This window comes from Nothobranchius furzeri, chromosome 11 (assembly GCF_043380555.1).
Source record: "Nothobranchius furzeri strain GRZ-AD chromosome 11, NfurGRZ-RIMD1, whole genome shotgun sequence".
In the NCBI taxonomy this organism is placed as follows: domain Eukaryota; kingdom Metazoa; phylum Chordata; class Actinopteri; order Cyprinodontiformes; family Nothobranchiidae; genus Nothobranchius; species Nothobranchius furzeri.
The window spans coordinates 37115558-37142961 of record NC_091751.1 but is presented as its reverse complement, the minus strand read 5'-3'; the positions used below and the strand labels follow the sequence as shown (position 1 = coordinate 37142961).

Sequence of the window (27404 nt, the reverse complement as noted above, 5' to 3'; positions counted from 1 at the left end):
TTGACGAGTTCTATGGCGCTCCCTCGCCCGCGGCTGCGACGACTGAGGTCAACATCTCGATAGGAGGCATGTCCTTTAAACACCTCGTGTACATCAGCGAGGAGATGCCGATGCCCATGCTCTTAGGGTTGGACTGTCTCCAACGCCTTGACGCTAGAATCAGCGGTGCGTCCGGACAACTGTTTGCACGTGTGCGGAAGCCAAAGCCATACAAACCGTGGCCTGACACAGGCGGACGCCCTTCGGTGGCATGTCTTTCGCGGGGGGACGCGATTTCGACCTCACCACCACTCTCGAAGCCACCGGGTAGACCCCCGGAACTTCTGTTACAGATTGAGAAGGTCATAGACCAAGCGGATGCTCTCACCAACGATGTCGAGCGAGACCAGCTAAGACAACTTTTGCTAAAGTACCAGGATTTTCTTTCACTTGACTCCTTGGACTGTGGTCTGACCACTATCCATGAAGTCCGGATTCCTACCAGGCCAGATGCACCGCCGTCCTTTGTGCGGCAATACAAGATTCCCCTGGCGTCCATAGAACCGGTCCAGGAAATCATTGACAGCCTCTTGGCTAACGGGGTCATTCGACCCTGCAACAGCACCTACTCGGCTCCGTTGTGGCCGGTACTGAAGCCTAATGGCAAGTGGCGACTTACCATTGACTACTGGCAACTCAACAAACAGGTCCCCTTGTCTAGGTGGCCTATGGCACGCCTGGAGCAGGAGCTTCCAAAAGTGAAAGATGCTAAGTACTTTTCCACCCTTGACATTGCGTCTGGGTTCTGGACGATTCCCGTCCACGAATCGGACCAACACAAACTTGCTTTCTCCTTTGCCAACCGGCAGTACACCTTCACCCGGTGTCCTTTTGGTTATTCCAACTCGCCAGCTGAGTTCAACATCTTCTTGAACAAGGCCTGCCCCGATGCTCGAGAGCGTGGGACACTCATCTATGTCGACGACATTCTTATTCGTCGGCGTACGTTGGATGACCACCTGGCCGAGCTGGACCATGTCATGGGTCAGCTCGCGGCGGCGGGTGCTAAGATCTCTCTCGCCAAGGGACAGTGGTGCAGGTCGCAAGTTCAGTACGTTGGCCTACTTGTGGGACCACAGGGAGTGCAGCCTCAGCTTGGCAGGATTCAGGGTGTTGCCACCATCACACCTCCGACGAACGTCTCCGAACTTCGCAGCTTCTTGGGGGTCTACAACTACTCGCGTCAGTTCGTGGAACATTACGCTGAGTTGGCACGACCTCTGACTAATCTGTTGAAGAAGGATGTGGCGTTCGAGTGGGAGGAGCAGCACCAGCAGGCCATGGATGACCTGAAGGCCGCCATGTGCTCGGCTCCGTGCTTGGCGCTCCCCGACTGTGACAAGGAGTTCCATCTTGAGGTTGGTTTCTCAGCTCACTGTTTGAGTGCTGGTCTCTACCAGATTCATGACTGCAACAGGCGTGTCATGGCCTATGCTAGTAAGCTCTTGACTGGACCTGAGTTGAAATACTCGGACTGTGAAAAGGCTTTGCTTTCCACCATGTGGGCAGTTAAGTACTTTGCGAACTACATTGGCGGACAGAAAATCATCATTGAGACACAGCACCAGCCGGTGACCTTCCTTAACAGTCAGCGCATCAGAGATGGTGTGGTGACCAATTCACGAATCGCTTCGTGGCTGCTGGCTCTTCAAAGCTTCGATATCGAGGTGCGCTACGCCCAGAACCGACGTAGCCCTCTTGGCATGGGTTTGGCTGTGTGCCAACATTGCTCGGACGACGCCATTGCGTCAGTCCCGCCAGCCAGGCCCCCTCAGGCTCTTCTAAACCGCAACCACCACTACTACGACCAGTCGTACTGTGCAGGTTTACCGACCGTATACGTGGATGGCAGTGCTTTTCGGCACGGTTCTGCGCCTAGTGCGGGCGTGGGTGTCGTCTGGGTAGACGGTGACCGCAGGGAGTCCCGATGTTACTCTCTGGGTGAGAAGACCTCACAGTATGCTGAAGTGGCGGGGATCGTGATAGCGCTGCGTAGCGCTAGGGACCATGGCTTCCGTGAACTGGTGGTTTGCACTGACTCGGACTACGCGCGTCTCAGTTTCTTGTGTCACCTACCAACGTGGAAGAGTAACGGGTTCCAGACCGCTAGCCGGAAGCCCGTCAAAAATCAGGCCCTCTTCAGGGCGTGTGACATTCTGGTGACTGCACTTGACATGCACACTTACTGGCGTAAAGTCAAAGGTCACTCTCGCACACCCGGTCCTGAAAAGGAGTTGAACGATCTTGCAGACTCTTTGGCCAAACAGGGCGCGGCCGATGGTCCCCTGTGGGTTTTCGAACCCGGGTGGCTTGAGGGACATGTGTGGTCTTTCCCTGATGAAAACCAGGTGTGTGTAGTTACTCGAGCTCGGGCTGCTAAAGCGTCCGACTCGGAACCGCCCAAAGGTGCGGTGGCCGTTCAACCTGCCTATTCGGATACCGATCTTGTCAGTCTTCAATCCCGGGACCCTGCTATCAGCAGGATGATCAAGTACATTTCTGATCCTAAAACCCAGCTACCGACTTCCGTCGAGCTTGATTCCATTCCAGAGCTTCGCTCTCTCTTTCGTGTGCTGTCCACGCTGAGGGTCTTCGAAGGGCTGCTGATGCACGCCGCCAAGCCTCCTTCGCCGCCTGTCCTTGTTACTCCAAAACCGCTGAGGAGGGGCATGATCTTGCAGGCTCATGACTCTCCATCCGCCGGTCACAAAGGCGTCAAGGCCACGTTCGGTGCCCCGTGCCAGGTTGCTTATTGGCCGGGGATGCGTCGTGATATCTCGGACCACGTCGAGCGTTGCTTGGTTTGTTGTCAGTTTCAGCCGTCCAACCCTACGCACAGAGCTCCCCTACAAGAAAAAGGGCCGACCACTCCATGGTCGGACTTGCAATTCGATTGGGTGGGGCCTCTGACCAAATCCACCAGAGGGAGTAAGTACATACTGACTGTCACCTGCGCATTCACCAAATGGGTTGAATGTTTGCCAGCACCTGATGACACGGCTAAGACTACAGCGATCCTCTTGCTGAATCACGTTTTTGCCCGCTTCGGTTTGCCCACGAGGGTCGACTCGGACAGGGGTACCCATTTCACCTCTGACGTGATGAAACATCTTTGGGAACTGTTGGGTGTCAAGGCTAAGTTCCACATTAGCCACCGTCCCCAGTCCTCTGGACAGGTCGAAAGGGTGAACCGCACGGTTATTAGCATGTTTAAAAAGTACGTGAAAGCTAACCACCGAGATTGGGATGTGAAACTTCCGCTGGTCCTCATGGCCATACGCGCTACCCCTCACGAGTCTACGGGTGTCTCCCCGTTTGAAATGATGACGGGTAGACAGATGACCCTACCGCTTCACCTGCTGTATCAACGACAGGTTCAGTCCGACACAGCCCCGGCGTGTACGAGCGGCCAATACTTGCAGGACCTGAGAAATCACCTGCTTGCAGCATTCTCGTTCGCACAGGCATCTCTGGAAAAGTCAGCTGAAGGCAGAAAAACTTATTACGATAAGAAAGCCTCACATTCCGAACTCGATGTAGGTGACCAGGCCTGGTACTACATTTTCGCTCCCAAAAAGGGTAACAACAATGCGACCTCGGGGAAGCTGGCTAAGAAACTTCTGCCCAGATGGTCGGGTCCATACCTGGTTACAGATAAGATCTCTCCGGTCGTGTATCAGATCAAGATCGCCGACAAAAACAAGGCGCCCGTCTACAAATGGGTACACAGGGACCATATCAAACTGCACAAGGGTCCCACAGATTTGGCCGATACCAGCAACAACAATCCACCGACTTCAAAAGGGGGGTGATAAATACATCCCGTTGGTTCCACAGATTTCTATCTCTGATTACACAAATTTGTTTGTTTGTGAGTGTACATGGTTGTCTTTCCTGTTATGCGTCACGTGCAGACTTAAGGTGTGTTGAGACGGACGTGCTGTGGGCTCCTGGAGTCAGGTAAACGGCCAGGTAACGGTGAGTGGGTTAGGTCACATAGTACTGTTGTCCAAAATTTTGTTTTTTTTTTATCTTTACTAATCACAATTCCTTAGGGGTACATTAACATGAACATGATTACTAACCGCTGATTTACATTTTAGTGCTGATTTACATTTCTGTTTTTTTATGGTACCTTTGACCAGTTGATTTTTACAGTGAATATTATGTTTGTGATTATCAATTCTTTGATTTATCCTACTGGGCTACAACCAATTTTGCCCCTGTCCTGACAGCGTGTATTTACAGTGAGGATTCACTGATACCAGTTAGGGTTTCTTTCATTTTTCTGCTTCTCGCATCATCCCTTTTTGCATCTTACACAGTCAGGGCTGCATCCATTTCTTCACTTAATGGGTAATTACACTTAAAACTAACACATAGTACAAAAGGCACTCATAGAGTTAGGTTTTTATTATTTTTATTTCTTTGATGACATGAAATGCACTTTTGTCGTGTCTACATTGAAGTGCCTACACTGTGCTCTCTCTCCTCTGCTGAGCTTGTGAGGATCCTGCGTCCTGGGGTGAATCCGTGACTTGTCATCTGCATCGACTACTCCTGAGGGTGCTCCGGCTCGTTGGCCTTGGACGACTGTGGTTCCGGCATGGCTGCTGGGACACCTCATTCGTTGGGATTACTGTCATCTGCTCTTCCCTTTTTGTGGATTACGATAAGTACTCTTTCAAAGTTCAATTTTTATTTGGAATATTACCCTGCCTGCGGATACAACAATCGATTTTTAATTGGAATACTACCCTGTTCGTGGATACGTTCAAGATTTGCTCCTGCTTTGCTTTATTGCCCGTGAGGATATGAAGTTGCTGTTGCTTCGTTTATGGCTTCCATGGGGAATAATTAATAACCTGCTGACTTGTGTTCTTCCTGAGGAGTATGCGAGACTGTTCTCCGGCGTGGGGTTCGTACCTCCCCACAGATGGCTGTTCCCTTGGGATTGCATCCTGTTCTGTTGTCAAGATTCTTCATAACTTGGGTTTGTTCAACGACCAAGTGGTCTCTTGAAGGACCACATTGACCTTGAAAAGGGGGGATATGTAAGGTTATGAAGTTCATGGTTTTCAACTCCATACAGCTGTCCCCTGTGCACAATGACACCGTGTAGAAAAACCAAGGTCGGGTGTTCCTCAGCCTGTTTACATTCCAGGAGAAGAGTCCAAAGGAGAAGAAGAAACTTTACTTAATCAAAGTACTTTATTTGTGATTAAAATTATTAAGCAAAACAGATGTTGATCAACAATAATCAAGTGTGACGACCCTCGTCCCCTCGGTCCGTCCTCTCATCCTAGCCTGAGCCTTTTGTCCCCGCTGCATGGGATCCAGCACCAGGGACAGCGCCAGGAGCGGCCAGCTCACACTCTCCAGCGCTCCAGCGCCCTTTCAGGACCTCGGAGAGAGGCACGCCAGCAGAGACAGCAGCTGATCTTCATCAGCGATCAAGCAGCTCCCAGCTCTTTAAAAGGAGGAACGCAACAGACATCGAGGAGATCCTGGAGTAGCCAGAGATTCTCCTTTAGCTCATGGACACTTTAGCGACCGTTACCAGACAGGTTTAAGGCTGTTAACACCGTTCCTGCTGGGTTTAAGGTTATTGATAGAGATCCAGGAGTAGCCTGAGATTCTCCCTCGCTCATTTATGTTTAGGTTCTCTACTAAGGATCCCGGATTAGCCTGGGTACCTTCTGAGTGTGTTTTCACACACCTTGTTAAGGGTTAAGCCTTTGTGGTGTTTTTCTTTTTATCCCCATAGGACTTTTGAGCCGGGGATATTTTGCGTTTTGGCAGAAAGCCTTTGTCATAAGCAGTGAGACTGCTTATGTTGTAGTTTATTATTACGAAGCCTTATTTATGCCGTTTACCCACGGACACCTTATGTTAATAAATCCTTTTGTTTTTACTCGAACCTCCTCGTCCTTTATCCTCACACACACTTTTACACCTATTTGCTTGTGTTAGTCCCCTCATCCTCCTAGACCTGCAGAGAGGGGGCGTAACATAATGGGGGCTCGTCCGGGATTTATTTGAGTTATAAATAATTGGAACTTAATCTAAGTCTGCCCGGTAATAAAGAAATAGGTTGTGCGCCACGTTTTTTTCCCCATTGCGCTTAAGTGTGTGTTAAGTACCCTGGGACTCTTTCATTTTGGTGGTTTCACTCTCTGGATTTTAGCTCTTCCCAGGTGAGCTCTATAATAATTATGTTTTCTTTAAAGGAGTTTCTGCGTGCACCGTCGCGGGAAGCGCTCGAGGCCTGCCGCAAGAGCGATCTGGTGGAGGTGGCTGAGCACCTTGATCTCCATGGCACCCGCACAATGACGAAACAGGTTCTAAAAGAGACAGTTATTGCTGCCTTGGAAAACTTGAACTTGTTGCCTGCAAAAGGGACTGGAGATCTTCCTGTCCTTTCCCCGCATGCGGATGACGCCGCAAGCCATGAGAACGGAGCAGGACCATCTTCGGCGGCACCCGAGGAGACGGCTCCCGGCTACCAGACCCCGCCGGCTCACAGTAAGACCCCTTCTTCACCACTAACTTTGCCCAAGTCTGATCCTGTCTCACCAGCTTCTACTCCGAGTTCGCTGGAGCGTTTTAACCTACGTCTGAAAGTCCGAATGGCTCGGCTAAAGTATGAGGCCGAGGAAAAGGAGAAGCGCCGTCTGATGGAGATGGAGCTGGAGATCCGCAGAATGGATCTGGAAGCCGACACTCAGATCAAGCTAAAAAGACTTGAGCTGGAAGCCCAGGCTTGGAGACAAGCCGAGATTTCCCAACAAAATGACCCACATGTTGACACGCACAAGGTTGTGACAGAACCCGACACCACACGAGAAGAAACTACCCCTGGAATAAAACAGAGACTGGACATAAGTAAATGCATTGTGTTGGTGCCACCTTTTCGGGAGTTTGAGGTGGACAGCTACTTCCAGATATTTGAGCGCATTGCTGCAGCTCTTGAGTGGCCTCGTGACGTGTGGGCGTTGATCCTCCAGTGCAAGCTCACCGGAAAAGCCCAGGGGGTAATGTCTTCTTTGTCCCTTTCTGACAGTTTAGATTACGAATGTGTGAAAAGTGCAGTGTTAACTGCTTATGAACTGGTCCCAGAAGCATACCGACAAAGATTCCGAGCATTAACCAATAAACAGCCACATCAGACGTTTGTCGAGTTCGCCAGAGAAAAGCTTTTATTATTTGAAAAGTGGGTTGCAGCATCAAAAGTGTCTTCTTTTACTGAGCTGAAGGAATTAATCCTGTTAGAGGAGTTCAAGAGATGTTTACCGGAGCGCACCGTTTTATACTTGAATGAACAAAAGGTAGCGACTTTGTCTTCTGCAGCTTTGTTGGCGAATGAATATTCATTAACGCACCGCGTTAGCGGCGAACTGCCACCCAGAGATGCCAGACGGCCTCCTATGATGAGGCCTGCTCACAGCGGTTCGGTAAACGCCCACCAGCCAAGATGTGTTTACTGTCATCGGTCTGGGCATGTAGTAAAAGACTGTTACAAATTAAAAAGGAAAAACGAACAGAAAACCTCCCCCTCACGTGAGGTTGGTTTTATAACGAAAAACAAGCAGGTCGTGACAGAAATAAACGACTGTTTTCAACCATTTTTGTCCAAAGGTGTGGTTCAGCTAAATGAGTCAAGTTCTGACCAAGCTCCAGTTATCATCTTGCGCGATACTGGGGCATCACAAACGCTCATAACTAGCGATGTCATGATTTTTAACGAGAGCAGTGCAACGGGCGTGTCAGTTCTGCTGAACGGAATAAATGGTGAGCCGATTTCTCGGCCGTTACACCGAGTCTTTCTTTCTTGCGAGCTAGCCAGAGGTTATTTTGATGTGGCGGTTTGCCCATCTTTGCCGATCGCTGGAGTAAATCTCCTGCTCGGAAACGATGTTGCTGGAGGAAATGTGGTCCCTCCATTCCAAGTTTTAAACGACCCGTGCTCAGAAACCAGTTCGTGTGTTAAGGAGCAGCCAGGAAATTATCCTGCATGTGTCATAACCCGTGCCCAGGCACGTAAACAGGAGGAAACCTTACAGTTATCCTCTCTCTTTGAGGATGGACACAATAAGGAGGACAATCACGTCCACGACCACAATGTGGACACTACCGCCAACACCGAGGGTGAAGGCGTGTCGCTCACGTCGGGGTGTCTGCCCTTACCCCGGCTGACTTTAGGAGAGGAGCAGCGTCGTGATGACAGCTTGAATGGATGTTTTCGGGACTTTAAGAGTACTGATGGTGATGAGTCCGGTTGTTGTGTTGTGGTGAGGGAAATCAATTATACTACTACTAGAATTTCCATTCCTCATTGTCACCACAAGTCTAGGGCTTGTCACGTCCAAATGCAGAAGCTTTACCATTCCCCTCAGGCATCAACATCAGAGGTTTCTGAAGCTGCGGTGTGCGCAGCCGCATCCTTCACTCCCATCCCTGAGGGGGACGACCAGCTAACACTGCGTTCCATTTCTAGTCCACGACCGACAAACCCTCTTTCCTTTTCTTTCTGTCTCATTCTTGCCGTGTTACTGTTTTTGCATCATTTCACTAATCTCGATCTTAACCGTGTAAGTTTTCTCTCCAGGAATGAAAATCAACAGTTGCTGAGGTGGACCCTCATACTTCAAGTGCGGGACCTTAACAGGAGTATGATCCTCGCTTTGGGTGCGAGAGGTCCCTGGTTCAGATCCCGGAATAAGAGGAGCCGCGAGGATGTGGTTGCTGATGATCGGTCTCGCGGTTTTTGGTGCACTGTAAAGGCGACAGTAAAAGAGAAATAACCAGAAAACACTTCCGTGTTCATAGGAGTGAAACGAGAGCAACTCTCGTGGTTTTTCAGTATAGTGCCTTTCTTTTATTCTATGGATATTACAGATAAACTTAAACAAAGCGGTGAGTTCCCAGGTAGGTTTTAGAGGTATACCCCCTTTGGGGTATGTCCTGTTTGTTTTTTTATTAGTGTTGTGTGTCGCGGCTAGTGTTGGTGTCCTTTTGGGCACCATCTCGGGAGCACCCCAGGAGGAAAAGGGGCCGGCTTGGCCACCCCTCTTCCTTGCTGGTTAGTATGTTTTCTTCGGAAAACATGTGCTTAATCTGCCCGCCTGCAATCACATGAAGCCTAGACTGAAGTTTTTTAGAGAAGAAATGTTAGGCAGTCAGTGGGGACTCATCCGTTTTTTTTGTCAACCTGAAATGAATCCTAGATTTGTTTTCCATAGGCATTGTTTTTTTTTCCTCTGAGTTGGTTTTTTAGAGCTTGTTCTTTAAGAAAGACAATCCTTTTTAATGACTGTCTTTCTTAGCTGTTTAGGGGGAGGCTGTGACGACCCTCGTCCCCTCGGTCCGTCCTCTCATCCTAGCCTGAGCCTTTTGTCCCCGCTGCATGGGATCCAGCACCAGGGACAGCGCCAGGAGCGGCCAGCTCACACTCTCCAGCGCTCCAGCGCCCTTTCAGGACCTCGGAGAGAGGCACGCCAGCAGAGACAGCAGCTGATCTTCATCAGCGATCAAGCAGCTCCCAGCTCTTTAAAAGGAGGAACGCAACAGACATCGAGGAGATCCTGGAGTAGCCAGAGATTCTCCTTTAGCTCATGGACACTTTAGCGACCGTTACCAGACAGGTTTAAGGCTGTTAACACCGTTCCTGCTGGGTTTAAGGTTATTGATAGAGATCCAGGAGTAGCCTGAGATTCTCCCTCGCTCATTTATGTTTAGGTTCTCTACTAAGGATCCCGGATTAGCCTGGGTACCTTCTGAGTGTGTTTTCACACACCTTGTTAAGGGTTAAGCCTTTGTGGTGTTTTTCTTTTTATCCCCATAGGACTTTTGAGCCGGGGATATTTTGCGTTTTGGCAGAAAGCCTTTGTCATAAGCAGTGAGACTGCTTATGTTGTAGTTTATTATTACGAAGCCTTATTTATGCCGTTTACCCACGGACACCTTATGTTAATAAATCCTTTTGTTTTTACTCGAACCTCCTCGTCCTTTATCCTCACACACACTTTTACACCTATTTGCTTGTGTTAGTCCCCTCATCCTCCTAGACCTGCAGAGAGGGGGCGTAACATCAAGTGAATGATCTGTGAAATAAATATGTCATGAATTATGTTTAATGAAAACAGGACTACGGCACAGACATACTGATCCTCATCTCCATAGAAACGCATGACACATTGTTCCAACCAATCAGAGCTTTCGGCTGCCGCAGGAGAATCTGGTGTTGACTTCAAGTGTCCAATCCACTTTACTGAAACTTAAAACAATTCAGAGATATAAAACAAGGCAACGCCATTTTAAGTCAGTTCCATTTTGACTTCAGTTCTATTCAACGTCATCCTAAAGAAAAACGCAGCCTGGCCAGATGTGTTTTCTTCTTTAAACTAAGAACTGTGAAGCTGGAGATTTTCGTCGTTTAACAACCAGACGACATCCTTTTCAAAATAAGAGCACCTGCTGACGCGCCGCCGAACGGTACCGGGGTCGACCCTCCAGACGGGCTTTGAAACGTTGTGACCGCCGCACCGACAGCTCCAGCGTACACCCGAGGTTCTTGGACCTGGCATTTCCTGATCTACCTGGGAGACCCCCCACTGGGTACGTACACGGCAAAATAGCGGCTCATGTCATCACTTTATAAGCCTCGTGATATCTAGTCATAACAAAGACGACCAGATTCAGTGACGTCAGCCTAGAGAATCTGAACCACACACACACACACACACACACACACACACACACACACACGCACCAACACAACATCCGAATCCATTCTCATCCATCACAGAGTAGTCCTGGTAGATTGTTTAGAATTTATAATTCAGAAATTAAAGATTCTCAAACGATCCCATCTCTCTCTCTTTTCTTGTCTCAAAGTCAATACAGAGTGTTTAATTAAACTCCCTGATGATAAAAACAGCCTATTCTTCTGGTTATAAAAAGTGAACTACCTACAGTGTATTAAAATACAACTTTAGATAGAGACATCACTTTGATTCCGTTACACCATACATACATATATATATATATATATATATATATACATATATATATATATATATATAAAACTAAGGATGAGTTAATGCTTCATGGTTTGGGAGTTGAAGGCCAGGGAGAAGTAGTGGGTTTTCAGGCGTGATTTAAAAATGGCAATAGAGGGTGCTTGGCTGCTTGCCTAACCTGAAGAGGTAATGAGTTCCACAATTTTGAGGCACAGACTGAAAAAGCCCTTTCCCCGCGGGTCTTCAAACGTGCCTTAGGGACAGTTAGGAGGAGCTGATCTTCAGACCTAAGAGCATGAGGAGGGTGGTAGTAATGGAGGAGTTCACACAGATATATATGTATATATATATATATACATATATATATACATAAACCAGTTGCTAAGAGTGACAGGATGGTACTATAGCAACTACCGTAAATCCTCTACTACAGGCCGGTATTCAATTAAAGGCCGGGTCTCCAATTATGGCCGGTGTCGGAGTCAGCGGAGGTGAATAATGGCCGGTCTCTTATTGTGGCCGGGTGGAATGTGGTAACAAGCAAGTACGGGGGCCGGTTGTAACATCGTCTCACTTTTGATTTGCCAGTGATAGACCGCGAGGGTAACTTTAACCGTGCGGAGACGAAGAGGAGGCGAAAATTTGATATCAAGTTCAAAGAGAACATGCTGATTATGCTGCAGAACACTCTGGGGAGCAGTAGCAGGGGTTGTATGAACTAGTCGACATCACTATAGTGACTTTTTATGCCTGTCGTCGACTAGTCGCTGTCACATGATAATGACCGGCAAGATGCAGCCCTCGAAAAAGACAGCAACCTGCTGTCAGCAGGTGACAAGCTCCTGCGCTCGGGGGGGGGGGGGGGGGGGGGGGGGCTGGGGGGCAACGCGCTGTGCCAGAGCGTCGGTACTGACACGCGATCGTTCATGTCGGTTCATTTCCTTTAATGTTTTCTGTCTTTTATTTGCGCCTGATGTGTTTCGCTGCTGTGGAGCGGGGCGCACCACCTTGTCCTCCGACGCACCGATCACTGATGCGGCCGCCAAGCAGGGAGCGCTCCGCTGTTTTTGCGGTCGGTAGATCTGCCTCCTGAGCACTGCCACAGTAACAATCAGGTGCTGCCACCTCAAAAAATTATTTAACACGCGATTGTTCATGTCGGTTCATTTCCTTTGATGTTTTCTGTCTTTTATTTGCGCCTGATGCGTTTCGCTGTGGAGCGGGGAGCATCAACTTGTCATCCGGTGACGCAACGATCACTGATGCGGCCACCAAGCAGCGAGCACCCCGCTGTTTTTGCGGTCGGTAGATCTTTTAGAACTGCAGTTAAAAGGTAACTCATAAGGTGAATATATATGAACCCAGGTAACAGTTTTTCTTTAGGATTGAGAGGAGATGCAGGAAGATAATAAACAGGCAGGACAGAAAAATAGTCAAATAAAAACAAGTTAGTTTTTGTACCTGGTGGTTGCAACAAACAGACACCATTGAAGGTAATCAGAAGTGAGGAACAGAAAATGAAATAATTATTTTAATGTTTAGAGCAGCAGGAACACTGAGAGGCATCAGTGAGTTTGCGGCCGCTGCGCAGGAGGAGGGGGGAGAGGGCTGAAGCAGAAACTACCATTGTTAAAAGAAATGTGTTTAACTTTGAAAATGTGGGCGCAATTTTAATTGTCAAAAACTCCAGCGAACCATTAGTTCATTTTGCTCAAATAGAAATAGAGGCCTGCCTCTAATTCTGGCCCTCCTTCCAATAAAGGCCTGGAGCTTGATGAGCTTGGGTCAAATACAGGCCCGGGTCTGTATTAGAGGATTTACGGTATATAGTTTAACTTTGTTTATACTGCAATAAAACTCAATAAAACTCTAAATGGCTGCTTCTTCTGGATTTTAATAGAAATGATAACATTTGTGAGGCTGAGGTGATCCACCAAGAGGAAGGCATGACCCACAGAGAACCTCCTACCTGTCACGATCTGCCCCTGCCTTCCTGACTGTGTCTCTCTCCTGCCCTGATTAGTCCTTATTGTTCTCACCTGCCCCTCGTTGACCTGCCCATGTGTTCCTAATTTTCCCTGTGTATTTATACCTCCCGTCTTGTACCAGTCTTTGTCAGATCATTGTGTTAATTGTCAGCGGTGTGTTTGTTCCTGCTGTTCCCGCTCTGTTATTAAAATCATTTTACTTTATCCGAGCCTGCATCTTTGCCTCCTGAGCTGCTCCACCACACTTGGTCCATCATCTCCACACCCACAACGTGACACTACCGTATCAAGACCTTCTGAGGAACAGTTCCCTGACTAAAACTCACCATCGACAGATGTGAGCGGCTCTTTGACTGAAGCTCCAGGAATCCTTCCTGCCTTCAGAAGTCTGGATTTGGACGTCTCCTTTTTGAGCCCAGGATTTTCTATCCCATTGTTGTAAAAAGGCCTGAGGCGCAGAGAGGGGGCCTCCTGCTCAGAGGGGTTCACCCTCCCACCATGCCTGAAGAGATGCCCAGCGAGATACCGCCTCAGGGCGCCGAGGAGAAGGTCCCTGTCAGCCTGTGTGGTGAGGAGCTGGCTGGATGGAGGTCCAGCTTTCTGCAGCAGCTGGAAGGATGAAAGAGGAGGAGATTACTTCAGCGTCAAGGACACGGCTCTGGAGGGATGGTTGAAGTTCGACTCAAAACAAACACTTTCAGCTTTAGGGACATTTCTGTTCTAAAGGCCCAAACCACCTTGTTGTACTCTGAAAATAATTCAATACTCTCCAGATTTTCCAAAGTTTTCTCAGAGATTTTCTCTGGACTTTAGGCAAATTTGTCCCTAATTTTCAGCTCTGCATCTCAATTGTTGACTTACTTTTCCTGTTTTACATTAGCAGTGCTGTGATGCAGCCCCAAACCTCCACTGGGCTGCTTTCATCCCATTAATCTGCTTAGAACAGAACGTCATTATAAGTAAAGGAGCTAATGAGCAGGAATAACAAGAGCTAAGTGTGTTTTATATTTTATAAACCCTAACCCATCAGATAAACACGTTTATAAGCTCTGTGGAAAAAAAAGAGCTCTATTTTATGGATCCCGTTGATGTTTAGATCCCTTTCCCAAAAATGACATTCAGGACATCCCTACTTTTGCTCCACAGCTGATGCTCAACATTACTTTTGTGATTTAGAAAACATTTGAACAAATTAAATGTAAAAAGCTTCATGACTAAATTTAAACGCATTAGCTGGCTGGGTCTATGAATGCACACATAAAAAGAAAGATTATTATAAAACAAATCATCCCAGTCGTCCCTCGTCCAGCAAAGAGGGAAAAGCGACTCCCAGAGCACCGCCTGCAGGCACCACACTGTCAGAGTCTCTGAGTGCAAACCGTACAGAGGTCTCTGCAGACATGTCATCAGTGATCAGCTGGTTGTGTCTGGATCTGACTGGAGAGGAGAGAAAATCCAGGTGTTTCTAAAAGGTTGTAAACATGTGCAGACTAAACGTTTGACAGAGAGCAACAAGAACTCCCCACAGGCCAGACCCTTTAGTTATCGCAGTGTGTGTGTGTGTGTGTGTGTGTGTGTGTGCGCGCGCGCGCGTGTGTGTGTGTGTGTGTGTTTTCTGCGTTTAAACGTGAGAGTGCAAAGACAAAAACAAGGTTAATTCTAAACATCACAAACAGAAAGTCTCACCTTTGCGGGCTTTTTCAGACCAGACGAGGAGGAGGTTTTTGGTAGGAGGCCCAAACGTTGGAGGTACATCTGCAGGTTTCTGTTGAGCTCCACCTCCACCGGCTTCACCCTCTGGTCCTCTGGGTCCATGGCTTCGGCTACCGGCCTGCAGAAGAACAACAAAGACCATAAAGCTGTGATGCCAGAAGGGAGATGTCGAGCTCAGCTGGTGAAACTCAAAGCTTTGGTTTAAAAAGAACAACTTCTTCTCTTTCTCAATAATCTCTTTTTTTTATCTGACTGAAACAACTTTTTATATGTTTGTTATAATAATAACCTTTCTGCTGCTCCGTGAGTGGGTTCCTGCAACAGAACCAGAGAGAAATAAACTCCTGATCCGATTCCTCTTTTGTAACAACGGGAACGTTGTCATTTTCCTGCTAGGATTTTTATTCTTTCCCTTTCCAAAGAGATGTTGTCTAGATCAGGTCTTATGGAAGCATAGTTGTTCCTTTTTCTCGTGATGAAAAGGCATCAAGTAATAAAGGAAACGAGACCTTTCATGTGACTAAAGCTGTGGATGTATCACAGGTTTCAGTGCTGCTGGTCATCAAGGCTGACTGAGAAAGGACATAAACGACCATCAGAGCCCAAACATCATCAGACAGAGTGATAACCTGCTGCTGCTGTAGAGGCGTCCCTTCTGCTGGGGCTGGTACGGGATCCTCCTCAGTTTGGACAGCTCACTGGACAGAAGCTGCTGGGTGGGGTCATCTTCCCAGGTCAAACCTACAAAATCAGAAACGTTTAGGATCAAGTGTCACAGAGCATCCGAGTCTATGCTAGCAGCCGGTTTAGAGGCAGATGAGGAAGATTGTGTGATCTTTACTGATGTTTGCCCGTTGGATTAGATCAACTTCTGGGCAGGAAATGACCCGAGGACCAGTTGAACAACACCACTTTCGAGCCCCAACATAACATGCAAAAACAATTAAGAAAATCCAGATGCAACCCAGTTTCAGGGTTAGAAATACACCCAAAGAGCTGTGAAATATGGAGAAATGCAGCACGTGGAGGCGTCTTCTGTTTCAGAGCAGAAACGGGCTTTCCTCTGATCCTCTCGCCACAGTTCAGTAAAGCCTTTAACGACCACCGCAAGAATTCATTTTAGAGACATTTCCTTGAACGTAGTTCAGCATCAGGTGTTAACATTGTTAGGGGCTAAATCCACCTCTAACACGACGCAAGTCACCTGTGTTTGTTTGTGTTGGATGATCTGTGCGTTTGCATCACCATCACTAGGACATCTCTGTCCATCGGTGGGACTGGGAAGTGAAGAGCATCAACATCAGAGGAGAAGAAAGAGCCTCGTTTCAGCGAGTGTGCTAAAGGACGAGCTCGACGAGCTGCTTGGGCGGTCACGTCTGCTGCTGATGCTTAACACGCATCCAAACACTGCTTTCTGGCATCCGAACAGAGGAGCGGGCGCCAGCGCCAGATGGGGTAGCGGAACAAAGTGTTAACGGAAATATGTCCGCAGCACGCTAAGCACAACGTGAAGCAGATGAGCGATGACGCCACTCAAGGATTTAAGTAACGCAGACTGTGACTCCAGATGTGAGGCGGCGACATGTGGGTCCATCAGAGGACGCACAATAAAGAGCGTTTCTACTGACGGTGGAGAAAAGGCACAAAGGAAGAGAGACATTTTACCTGGAATAAAGAATCCTGATGGAAACGTGCTGGTTGATCAGAACGACATGCAGCTGAACAATCAACAAGCATCAACCTTCTTCTCAGACAGGATTCAGGTGATTGTGGTTGATCACAAATGGAAACAGCTGATAAGTTATCACCAGAGGCTCTAAAACCACTTTGTTGGAACGAAGCGTGAGCCGGCTGTTCAGACTGAGGCCACTTTGGAAATGCTGATCTCTGAGTTGGAACCAGATCTGAAACAGAGGTTGACCAATTTTGGTTTTTCTATTGCCGATACCGATGCCGATATGTAAAGTAAACTTTGTTTATATAGCCGATATGGACCACTACATCGGTCTACCCCTATTCTGAAAGAGACCTGAATCTGATTTCAAAATTAAAAAAAAAACTGTTAAAAATAAACAAATAAAAAATCACTAATGAGCTAAAAGGTTGGATTTGGGCCTTTTGGGTGGATTGTGAACGTGGCCTCAGGGTCCGTCTTCCTGATCAGCATGGTTCGTTTGTGCAGAACTCTGTAATCTCACTAAACTGGACAGAAGGAACCGTACCGAGACCCGTTGGAGCAGAGGTAGGGACCCCTGGTCCTGGAGAGCAGCTATCCAGCACGTTTTAGATGTTTCCCTGCTTCAGCACACCTGGTTTTAATCAGCAGGTGATTAACAGGCTTCTGCAGAGCCTGATGAGCTGCTGAACAGGTGAATCAGCTGTGTTGAAGCAGACAAACCTCTAAAGCGTGCTGGACAGGGGCTCTCCAGGACCAGGGGTCCCTACCACTGCATTAGAGGTTATGTTTGTGGTGTGAACTTTATCTGACCAATGAAGCTGCACGTTTGAGCATCACGCCCTCCCAAAGCCAGGTTACTGTTGCATTCTGGATGTTGGAGGACGCACAAACATCAGTAGCTCCTAGCTAGCTGATGACTGGATTTATCAGCTCTGGCACAAAAACACTGAAGAGGTCAAATTGTTGATGAACAGATCAAGGATGGAGGCTTAGAGCGATTGGTCCACTGGCCCAGGATCAGAACGCCCCAATAGCTCCGCCCACAGAGAATCTAACCAATCACTGGTTCTCTGGCTCATTTTGTTTGCTGTTTTCTGTGTGAAAAGAAACAGAACCACGGGAAAAAACGACTAATGAACACGATTCTGAACTGATTCGGGCCAGATGAACTAAGTGCAGACGGGAAGTGTTCCTAGTTTTTTCTAACCTCATTATTGATCCCTGGAAAAACGACTGGAGATCGACTTTTGCTTCCTTGTCAGTAAAAGTCAGAAATCTGACCAATTCCATTTTGGTTTAAAGCAACGTAACGTCTTTATCAGTCAAATAGTCCCAATTCACGTCTGACATTTCCATCATGAGGTGGTGGTTCTCTGCAGGTCATCACTTACCTTTGTTTGCCTTTTTAAATCATTGTTAAATATAACCGAGGCTAAAACGCTGTTTCCATCAAGACGAACACCAAAGAAAACAATAACTTTTAACGTTTTCCTGATCTGTACACCAAACCAATCGGGTCACGTTTTAATCTCCTCGGGACACGAGAAACGAAAGGTGAAACGGGCAAAAACAATCAATCAGGAACATTTATAAAATTTAGCCTTTAATCAGCTTTTTCTAAATGAAATCAGCTGTAAACCGGAACCAAGCAGATCATTCAGTTAGACCAGAAAAGCCTGATTAAGATCATTTCAGACTCCGGACCGGTTCTTCAGACCTCGACTAAAAGCATTCTGACATTTAGGAATCAGGCTCTGGCCTCTCCAACAGCCATGTAGCGTGTCGGGAAAAGCTTTTCCCATCAAAGAGTCATAAAACAGCTTTTAACTGCAGCAGCGGTGGAAAACAGGAGCCGGCATCAGGCGAACAGAAGGCTTCTGACACGACAGGTTAATAAACGCCAGAGCTGCTGCCAGGAGACTCAGAGTGACTCAAAGCCACCTCCCCGACTAAACCAACTAGGGCAGGAAGCTGTGATTCTGCAGATGCTGGTCCAACGGGGCCGCAGCCTCCTGCAACTGCTGCTGTTAGTTAGTTGGTTCCCTGTTTAAAAAAAAATAAAGTATCACTAAAGATGTTTCACCAAACAAAATCATGTCACGCTCAGAGTAAACATAACCCATTCATCTGTCTTTCCTTAAAAACATTCGGGGTGAAACTTACGTTCATGCTTCTGAAACAAGGAGAAAGGTTTTGTGACAACGTTTGTTTTTGATTAAATGAGTCCTGAAAACCCAACAGAACGAGTTTCGTTCAGATGCCTAAACTTTGATTTGTTGAATAAATCCACATTTATATGTATTTCATTCCTATTTAAGCCAAGTTAGGTTTTCTGTCCTTTATTTAAATGCTGCTGCAACATTTGTGGGTTGATTTTTAATGTCACAAATCTCATGAGCAGTGTTACTCTTCTGAGACAAACCTTTTACCTTTAAATAAGATTAAAACAACCCACCAGCTCTTCTCCTGAGTACAAATGTAACCGGTTACCCCTCCAGGGGAAGTGGTGTGTGTGAAATCAGACAAAAGCAGTTGAGAAACAAAAACACTTCTAAAACTCGAGCTGAGCTTCAGTTTCAAAGATGAAAGAATTAACTCTTCGTCCGCCTTCTGTTTTCCTCGGTGAAGTTGGAGTGAGCATGATGAAAGTGGCTGAAACATCAGTTGTGGGGCCTTACTGCAGCCTCTGGCTCCCCCTAATGGTTACCATCATTATTACAGCAATGCTGCTGTAATAAAAGCCTCTCGTGTTCATACAGGAAACTCTTAATTCAGTCTTAAACGGTGCACACCGAGTTAGTCTTCCATCATCCTACTGTCATGGACCACTCTGTAAACAACCTCAGCTAAGAGGAACAGAGATTAGTTCTGATCAGACTAAACAAGCCGAATGACTACACAGTAAGAGATGAATCTCTGAGACTGCAATTGCTTTAACACACGTGGTGCCCCACCGTGACGAGGTGGTAACTCGTCTGTTCAATCGGGACTGACCTCTGGCCTGAGTCTGATAACCACTTAGATTTTTAGCGCCTCCGGCTAACGTACCTCAGTCTGAGCTGCCAACCAAACACGGTAAAAAAAAGTTCTAGAAGTTTAAACCTTGTTTAGCTTCTTTTGTTCAACGTTCAACGCTCCATTGGCTTCCAGTCTCTTATCGGGCACACTATAAACTCCTTTTATCTGTCTTTCAGTTTTTTCAGGGCAGTGCCTCTCCACACCTTGGAGACATGTACGCTCGAGGTTAGGGATGCTAAAAAGTTACAGATACCAGGAACCGACACCAATGCGGTTGCCTGAAAGTGGCTTCACTGTAACTTGTCACTTCTGTTCAACTAATATTTTAGTTTTGTGATTATTTCTACTTATATTTTTTATGTTTTTATCTACCTCGCCGCAGAGAAGTAAATAAAAGGACAATTTGGTAAGAAGGCAACTCAATTATTGAGTAAATGTTTAATCATAATTACTTAAGCCTTTTTAATCAGATAAACACTAAAGTTTCTTGTAAATTTCTGTGGTTTAAAGGACAAAATAAAAAATAGTAAAAAATAAATAATATTTTAAACGAACGAATGGAAAAAGAACCATTTCTAATTGCTCGTTTACACAACACCACTTTAGAAACCTTCCAGTAGGTAACTTTTGTTTGTTAGAGTCGTCCAGGATAAACACCTGAAGGTAATATTAGCTAAATGGATCAGCCTTTATTCTATAACGTTACTAATTTTAAAATACATAAAATAAAACTACTGTTCTGCAATGAAAACAAATGTAAAATTCACATAAATGAACATTTCTTATCACAGTTTTGTCCGTTTCTTTTTGTATCTTTTGCTCATAATTAGAATTGTGTTTTTTTACATAATTAAAAGTGATTACATAATCCACTTTGCCCTCTAAGAAAATAAATCTGCCTACATATCACTTTATTTCTCCCTCCAGACTGACCAGTAACACCAGGTGAGATGTCAGCTGGTCTCAACATTTTCCATAGAGCTTCATTTCTGGGTAGAGACACGTCTCCTCGTGTCATCAGCTGTTGGACTAGAAACTCAGATCAAGCTGACAGATCCGCCCTAATTAACACTTCTCCTTGTGTGTGTGTGTGTGTGTGTGTGTGTGTGTGTGTGTGTGTGTGTGTGTGTGTGTGTGTGTGTGTGTGTGTGTGTGTGTGTGTGTGTGTGTGTGTGTGTGTGTGTCAGTACCTCTATTGGACAGCTTCTCCAGCAGAATCCTGAAGCGTTGCACCACAGATGGAGACACATCGTAGGTGTAAACGTCCTTCACTGGAACAGAGTGACACTTCCCAAACATCCCATCTGCAGACACAAATAGAGACACGCTTCATTTCAGCATAACACACACACGTCATTAAAGATTAACTTTAGTAAAGATGCGGCCGATGCTCCCAAAATGGCAGGACTACTGGGGGTTTAGTTACCTGTTGCAGCTGAAGGTTTAATTCAATTCAATTCAATTTTATTTATATAGCGCCAAATCACAACAAGAGTCATCTCAAGGCACTTCACATAATAAACATTACAATCCAGGTCAGTTCATTAAGCCAATCAGAAAAATGTTTCCTATATAAGGAACCCAGCAAATTGCATCAAGTCACTGACTAGTGTCAGTGACTTTACAGCAATCCTCATACTAAGCAAGCATATAGCGACTGTGGAGAGGAAAACTCCCTTTTAACAGGAAGAAACCTCCAGAGGATCCTGGCTCAGTATAAGCAGCCATCCACCATGACTCACTGGGGATCGAGAAGACAGAGCACACACACACACACACACACACACACACACACACCCACCCACACACACACACACACACACACACACACACACACACACACACACACACACACACACACACACACACACACACACACACACACACACACACCAAGCAATGTGTCCATGGTTACACCGTGATTGCTTAGTAAATATTCTATTTGGCGAGAGATAAACTTTATTGTATTTATCCTAGTGAATCTATAATTAAACGGGTAAACTAGTAGTAGCACATCCAACGTGTCAAGGAAAGCAAAAAGTTATTATCAGGAGAGGGAGAAAGTTTAAGTGGTTAGCAGCAGTGTGCTAGACGATGGCCCCCTCCATGAGGCCACCACAGCTCAGCAGAACATCGTTGTAGCTTCTTCTGGGGAGAAAAACACTTAGAGAAAAAATAAAGTTAACAGCTGAAATAGCAGGAAATAATACAGTTAAAGAGAATATTGTAGAAGAAAGTAGTAGAGTGTGAAAAGTGGTCAGTGTATCCTCCAGCAGTCTAAGCCTATAGCAGCATAACTACAGAAATAACTCTGGATAATCTATCCTATTTAGATGGAGGCATGTTGGAGGCAGGGCAAGGGAGAGCCGTCTTTACCGACTGTACAATCCACCTCCCTCTACTCCCCCACTTGTCCAGATCTAAGCTAACATCAGATTTTAACCATAGGCCCTATCAAATAAAAATGTTTTAAGCCTGGTCTTAAAAGTAGACAAGGTGTCTGCCTCACGGACTAAGGCTGGGAGCTGGTTCCACAGGAGAGGAGCCTGATAAATTACAGATCTGCCTCCCATCCTAATTTTAGATATTCTGGGAACCACCAGTAAACCTGCAGTCTGAGAGCGAAGTGCTCGGTTAGGAACGTATGGAACAATCAGATCACTGAAGTACGATGGAGCTTGATTATTAAGAGCTTTATATGTCAGAAGGAGGATCTTAAAATCTATTCCAAATTTAACAGGTAGCCAGTGTAGGGAAGCTAAAACAGGAGAGATATGATCTCTCTTTGTAATTCTCATCAGAACTTTAGCTGCAGCATTTTGGACAAGCTGAAGACAATTAACTACATTCTGTGGACTTCCTGAGAGTAATAAATTACAGTAATCCAGTCTTGATGTAATAAATGCATGAACTAGTTTTTCAGCATCACTCCTGGAAAGGATGCTTCTAATCTTAGCAATATTCCGAATGTGGAAAAAGGAAATCCTACAAAACTGTTTAACTTGGGATTTGAATGACATGTCCTGGTCAAAGATAACACCAAGGTTCCTTACTTTGTTTTCGGAGATTAATGTAATGCCACTCAGGTCAGGTGATAGACTAAGCAATTTCCTTTTCTGGATTTCTGGTCCAAAGATGAGAACTTCCGTCTTGTCTTGGTTTAAAAGCAAAAAGTTTAGAGTCATCTAATTTTTATGTCCTCAAGACAAGCCTATAATCTACCTAACCGATTTGGTTCATCAGGGTTAATGGATAAATATAACCGAGTATCGTCAGCATAACAGTGAAAGTTTATCCCATGCTGTCTAATGATTTTACCAATTGGGAGCATATATATAGTAAAAAGAATTGGTCCAAGCACTGAACCCTGTGGTACTCCATGAGTAACCCTGGAGTATAAAGAAGATTTGTCATGTACATTTATAAAATGAAATCTATCTGACAGGTAGGATTTAAACCAGCCTAGCGCTGTTCCTTTGATCCTTACAACATGTTCAAGTCTTTCTACAAGAACATTGTGATCTACTGTGTCAAAGGCAGCACTGAGATCTAACAAGACTAGAACAGACACAAGATTCTTATCTGAGGCCATGAGAATATCATTTGTCACACTCATTAAGGCAATTTCAGTGCTGTGATACTCTCTAAAACCAGACTGAAATTCCTCAAACAGAGCATTAGTGTTTAAATGCTCATATACTTGGATGGCCACTATTTTCTCCAGGACTTTGGATAAAAATGGAAGGTTAGATATTGGTCTATAATTCATTGGGTCATCTGGATCCAGAGAAGGCTTCTTAAGTGAAGGTTTGATTACAGCAACCTTAAAATCCTGTGGTACATACCCATTTACTAAGGATAGATTGATTATATCTAGAATGGGGGCAGTAACCAAAGGAAATGCATCTTTAAATAATTTGGTTGGGATTGGATCTAAAATGCAAGTTGAAGGTTTAGATGAAGCTAATATTTTTGATAACTCTGAAAGCTCAAATGGATCAAAACGGTTCAAACACAGATTAGGTTCTACAGTTACCTCTGATGCTGCCTCACTTACTGAGGAAGAAGAAATCGCATTAGGGAGGATGCTAAAGATTTTGTTTCTAATAGAATTAATTTTACTGGTGAAAAATCCCATTAAGTCATTGCTGCTGAGGGCTAAGGGAATAGATGGCTCAGAGCTATGATTCTGTGTAAGTTTGGCAACTGTACTGAAATGAAATTTAGGATTATTCTTATTCTCCTCAATTAACGCTGAGAAATAAGCAGTTCTAGTTTGTCGAAGCTTATTTTTATAAAGCACAAGACTATTTTTCCAGGATAGGTAGGCCTCCTCATGGTGCGCAGAGCGCCATGTTCTCTCCAATTTTCTAGAGTTTTGTTTTAAGGCTCGTAAATGAGAATTAAACCAGGGCGCCAACTTCCTGTCCCTAATTACCTTCTTTTTTAAAGGGGCAACATCATCTAATGCCACACGTAAAGAGGAATTAACATGATGAACTAATGCATCCATTTGTGAGGGGCTAGAAATGAAAATATTGCCCTCTGCTACATGCCTCTGAGATGCTGAGGACAGTAAAGATGGAACAGTTGATTTAAAAGATGCAACAGCGTTGTCAGATAGAGACCGACTATAGTGAAATTTACTTTCATGTCTCGAGAACTCAGTTACAAAAAACTCAAAGGTTATCAGAAAGTGGTCCGAGAGGACTGGATTATGTGGAAAGATCGTTATTTCCTCACACTCTATGCCATAAGTCAGCACAAGGTCTAATATATGATGGCAGGAGTGGGTGGAGCTATGTATTCTTTGAGTAAAACCAATTGAGTCTAAGATGTTACTAAAGGCTACATTGAGGCTATCATTTTCAATGTCCACATGAATATTAAAATCCCCCACTATAATGACCTTATCAGTATTTTGCACCAAATCAGATAAAAAAATCTGAGATCTGATCCACAAACTCAGAGTAAGGGCCTGGTGGACGATATAAAACTACAAACGAGAGTGGTTTTACAGTTTTGCAATCTGGATTAGGAAAACTAAGAATAAGATGTTCGACGAACTGTAGATATTAATTGGTAAGGGACTGATTAATAAGTCCAAATGAAAAATGGTTGCTACTCCTCCTCCTCACCCTGTACTTCGAGCAATATGATGATTTAAATAATTTGAAGGAGTCGACTCGTTTAAACTAACATAGTCCTCTTGCTGCAGCCAGGATTCTGTGAGAGAGAGCTAAGAAATCTGATTAACACAAATCAAGTCATTAACTAACAAAGTCTTAGAAAAAATGGATCTAATGTTCAATAACCCGCATTTAATTTTTCAAATTTTCTGCTCAGTTGAATTTGTTCTAATATTTATGAGATTTTCATGATTTGCTTTATTAAGCCTGATATTTAATCTGTGTGATTTTGGCCGTGGGCAGGACACTGTCTCTATGGGGTAGTGGGTGGGTAACAGTACAGAAGATGCAGAGGGGTGTGTTAAACTGCGACTCTGCTTCCTGGTCTGGACCCTGGGTTATCATGGAGGACTAATAAAACTGGCCATGTTCCTAGAAAGAAGAGCTGCTCCATCCAAAGAGGGTTGGATGCCGTCTCTTCGCATCAGACCAGGTTTTCCCCAAAATGTTTTCCAATTATCAATGTAGCCCACTGTAACGTGAGGAAGTATGGGTTTTTCTGTGCCAAAGGTCGTATTTGCCCGGCTGGGTCAAAGCTTGGTCACGCAGCAACTTTCACCCACAGATTAAGACCTGAGCCGACAGCAAGTCTGAAGAAAGCCACAACATCTAACACCTGCATCTCCAGAAGAAGGAATTCTTAAACAATCTAGTCATAATAAAGAGTCTTACGCTTTCTTTGTTTATTAATGCTAAATAATCATTTTATCACTTTGCTCATTATAAATGTATTTTAATCAAATGAATGATTATTATGCTTTGGGTAATCATAATGATTTATAATGAATCAGTATAATTAATTAAACAATGTTTTAAAGATGTTTAGCGATGACCTTCACACTCGCTCACACAGGTCTGGATTCACAGTAACTCCAAAACACATTTGCTCTGACGCACAACAAGTTTGCTTTGGGAAGAGAAGTGGTTTTGGTAAGTCCAGTTCAGAACGAGATTGAGAACGAAAGAGAGCGGACGTGCGGGAACAAACACCACGGAGAAAGGAGCCCTGCCGGCTCTTTTCTCCCCCCACGCTATTTCTGTCAAGCCAGACAGAATAGCTGAAATGCAACCGCTAACGCAGACTCGTCCCAGAGTCTTTGATTTCTGAGTTAATTTAAACTTGAGAAAGCGCATCTGCCGAACGCTTCAGCAACGTGTACCGAGGTCAACCCGGGACTGGACCGCCACACACCTAGGTCTTCCCTGCCAGCCCAGGTGTCTTCTGGATAACACATCCTCTGGGGTCCGGATCTAAAGGGGGTCCTAAGTACGGTGAGGCAGAACACGATAGATAGCGTTCTGATGCTGGTTTCCTAATAAGAACTAAAGTTTAATTAAAACCATCATTTTTCACTCAGACACCTTTTCTCTCCCTGAAGCAATCTCAGACACCTGCATGCACGCATCCATAATTGTATCATCCTCAATCTTAGCACATCCAACACAAGGTCTATTTGTGCAAGCTTAAAATATCACCTGTTAAAGATTGTCCAAGAAGGTTGCCAATGTTGATTGTTTCCTATGATTGTCATTTCAAATCGTTAGTTTAAATTGAAGAATTAAAACTCTTAAATTTCAAACTTGTCTTTTCATTGAACTGAAACACAGACTACTGGATATGATCATCAGTTTATCGATGAAAACAATCTTTGAGTCTTCTTATCTCTATAAATTTGGTTATTAATTTTTTTTAAATTAATATTCCAGATTATTATGTAGAATGGTTCATCGTTCATAAAAGAGCCATAAACCATTACACTACACCACGCTGTTTTCAGGACACCACCTAGACAGCCAATGGTTGAAGGACAGCAGGCGGCTAAACATGTCGTCACTGGTCCGATCAGGTAGGGGACCAGAGAAAATTACGGAGTCCGGCATTGTTTTGGCAAACTTACACACCAAAGCAACATTAATTTTAGTGAACTCCGATTGGCGTAACCGGGTGTCGTTACCGCCAGCGTGAATAACAATCTTACTGTATTTACGCTTATCCTTAGCCAGCAGTTTCAGGTAAGATTTAATGTCGCCCGCTCTGGCCCCAGGTAAACATTTAACTATGGTTGCTGGAGTCTCTAATGCCACGTTTCTGACTATGGAGCTGCCAATGATCAGAGTCGGCTTGTCAGTGGGTGCATCACTGAGCGGGGAGAATGATAGCAACTTCAATGTTTTTAACTATTTTGAGGATTTTTAAACAAAAGGCTAATGCAGTGCTTTAATCAGCAGGTCACCCAATTTTTGCTAAAGATTTTAGTCCCTATATGTTATTGAAAGGTGAACTCAACTTAACTGGGACCAAAACTACTCAAATAAAACTATTCTAATAAAAAAGGCAAAACTGGAAATAGATTAAACATTATTAAGTTTAATTTTGTACATTTTTTATTACCTTACATAATATTGTAGCCTCAAATTCTTTCTTGGCGTGGACATAAAAGGGTATTTACGGAGGTTTAAAAATAAAAGGTTTGCATCTTCTACCCATTTAAATACAGCATGTATGTGTTATCTGTTCACCTGAAAGACCAGCATGTCTTCCTCCAGGACTGAGGAGAAAAGACCTTCCACCACCAGGCAAACACGTTACACTGAACACTAGAACATAAAGTCTGAGCGGAACGTCTCTGGAGGAGAGTGATCTGGGTGTGCTAGAGGCTGCAGATGATCAGGAAAAGGAGAGGAGAGGTCCCGGTGAAGGAAAATAACACAAACGTTCATATCTAACAAAAAAAAACTAAGTTTAGCTGCAACTTTA

At 45.1% G+C, this 27404-nt stretch overlaps 1 protein-coding gene across 2 annotated transcripts in view; it reads right to left on the bottom strand.

The window, feature by feature from the left end:
* The window catches only part of LOC107383419 (receptor-type tyrosine-protein phosphatase N2), a 246856-nt gene that overhangs the window by 179962 nt on the left and 39490 nt on the right, over positions 1-27404 (bottom strand). For both annotated transcript variants that reach the window (XM_054743475.2, XM_054743480.2), the window contains 4 exons: positions 20648-20761; positions 15391-15502; positions 14735-14879; positions 13375-13657 (listed from right to left, as the gene is read on the bottom strand). In XM_054743475.2, the coding sequence (XP_054599450.2) occupies positions 13375-13657; positions 14735-14879; positions 15391-15502; positions 20648-20761 (654 nt within the window). The remainder of the gene's footprint in view (positions 1-13374; positions 13658-14734; positions 14880-15390; positions 15503-20647; positions 20762-27404) is intronic.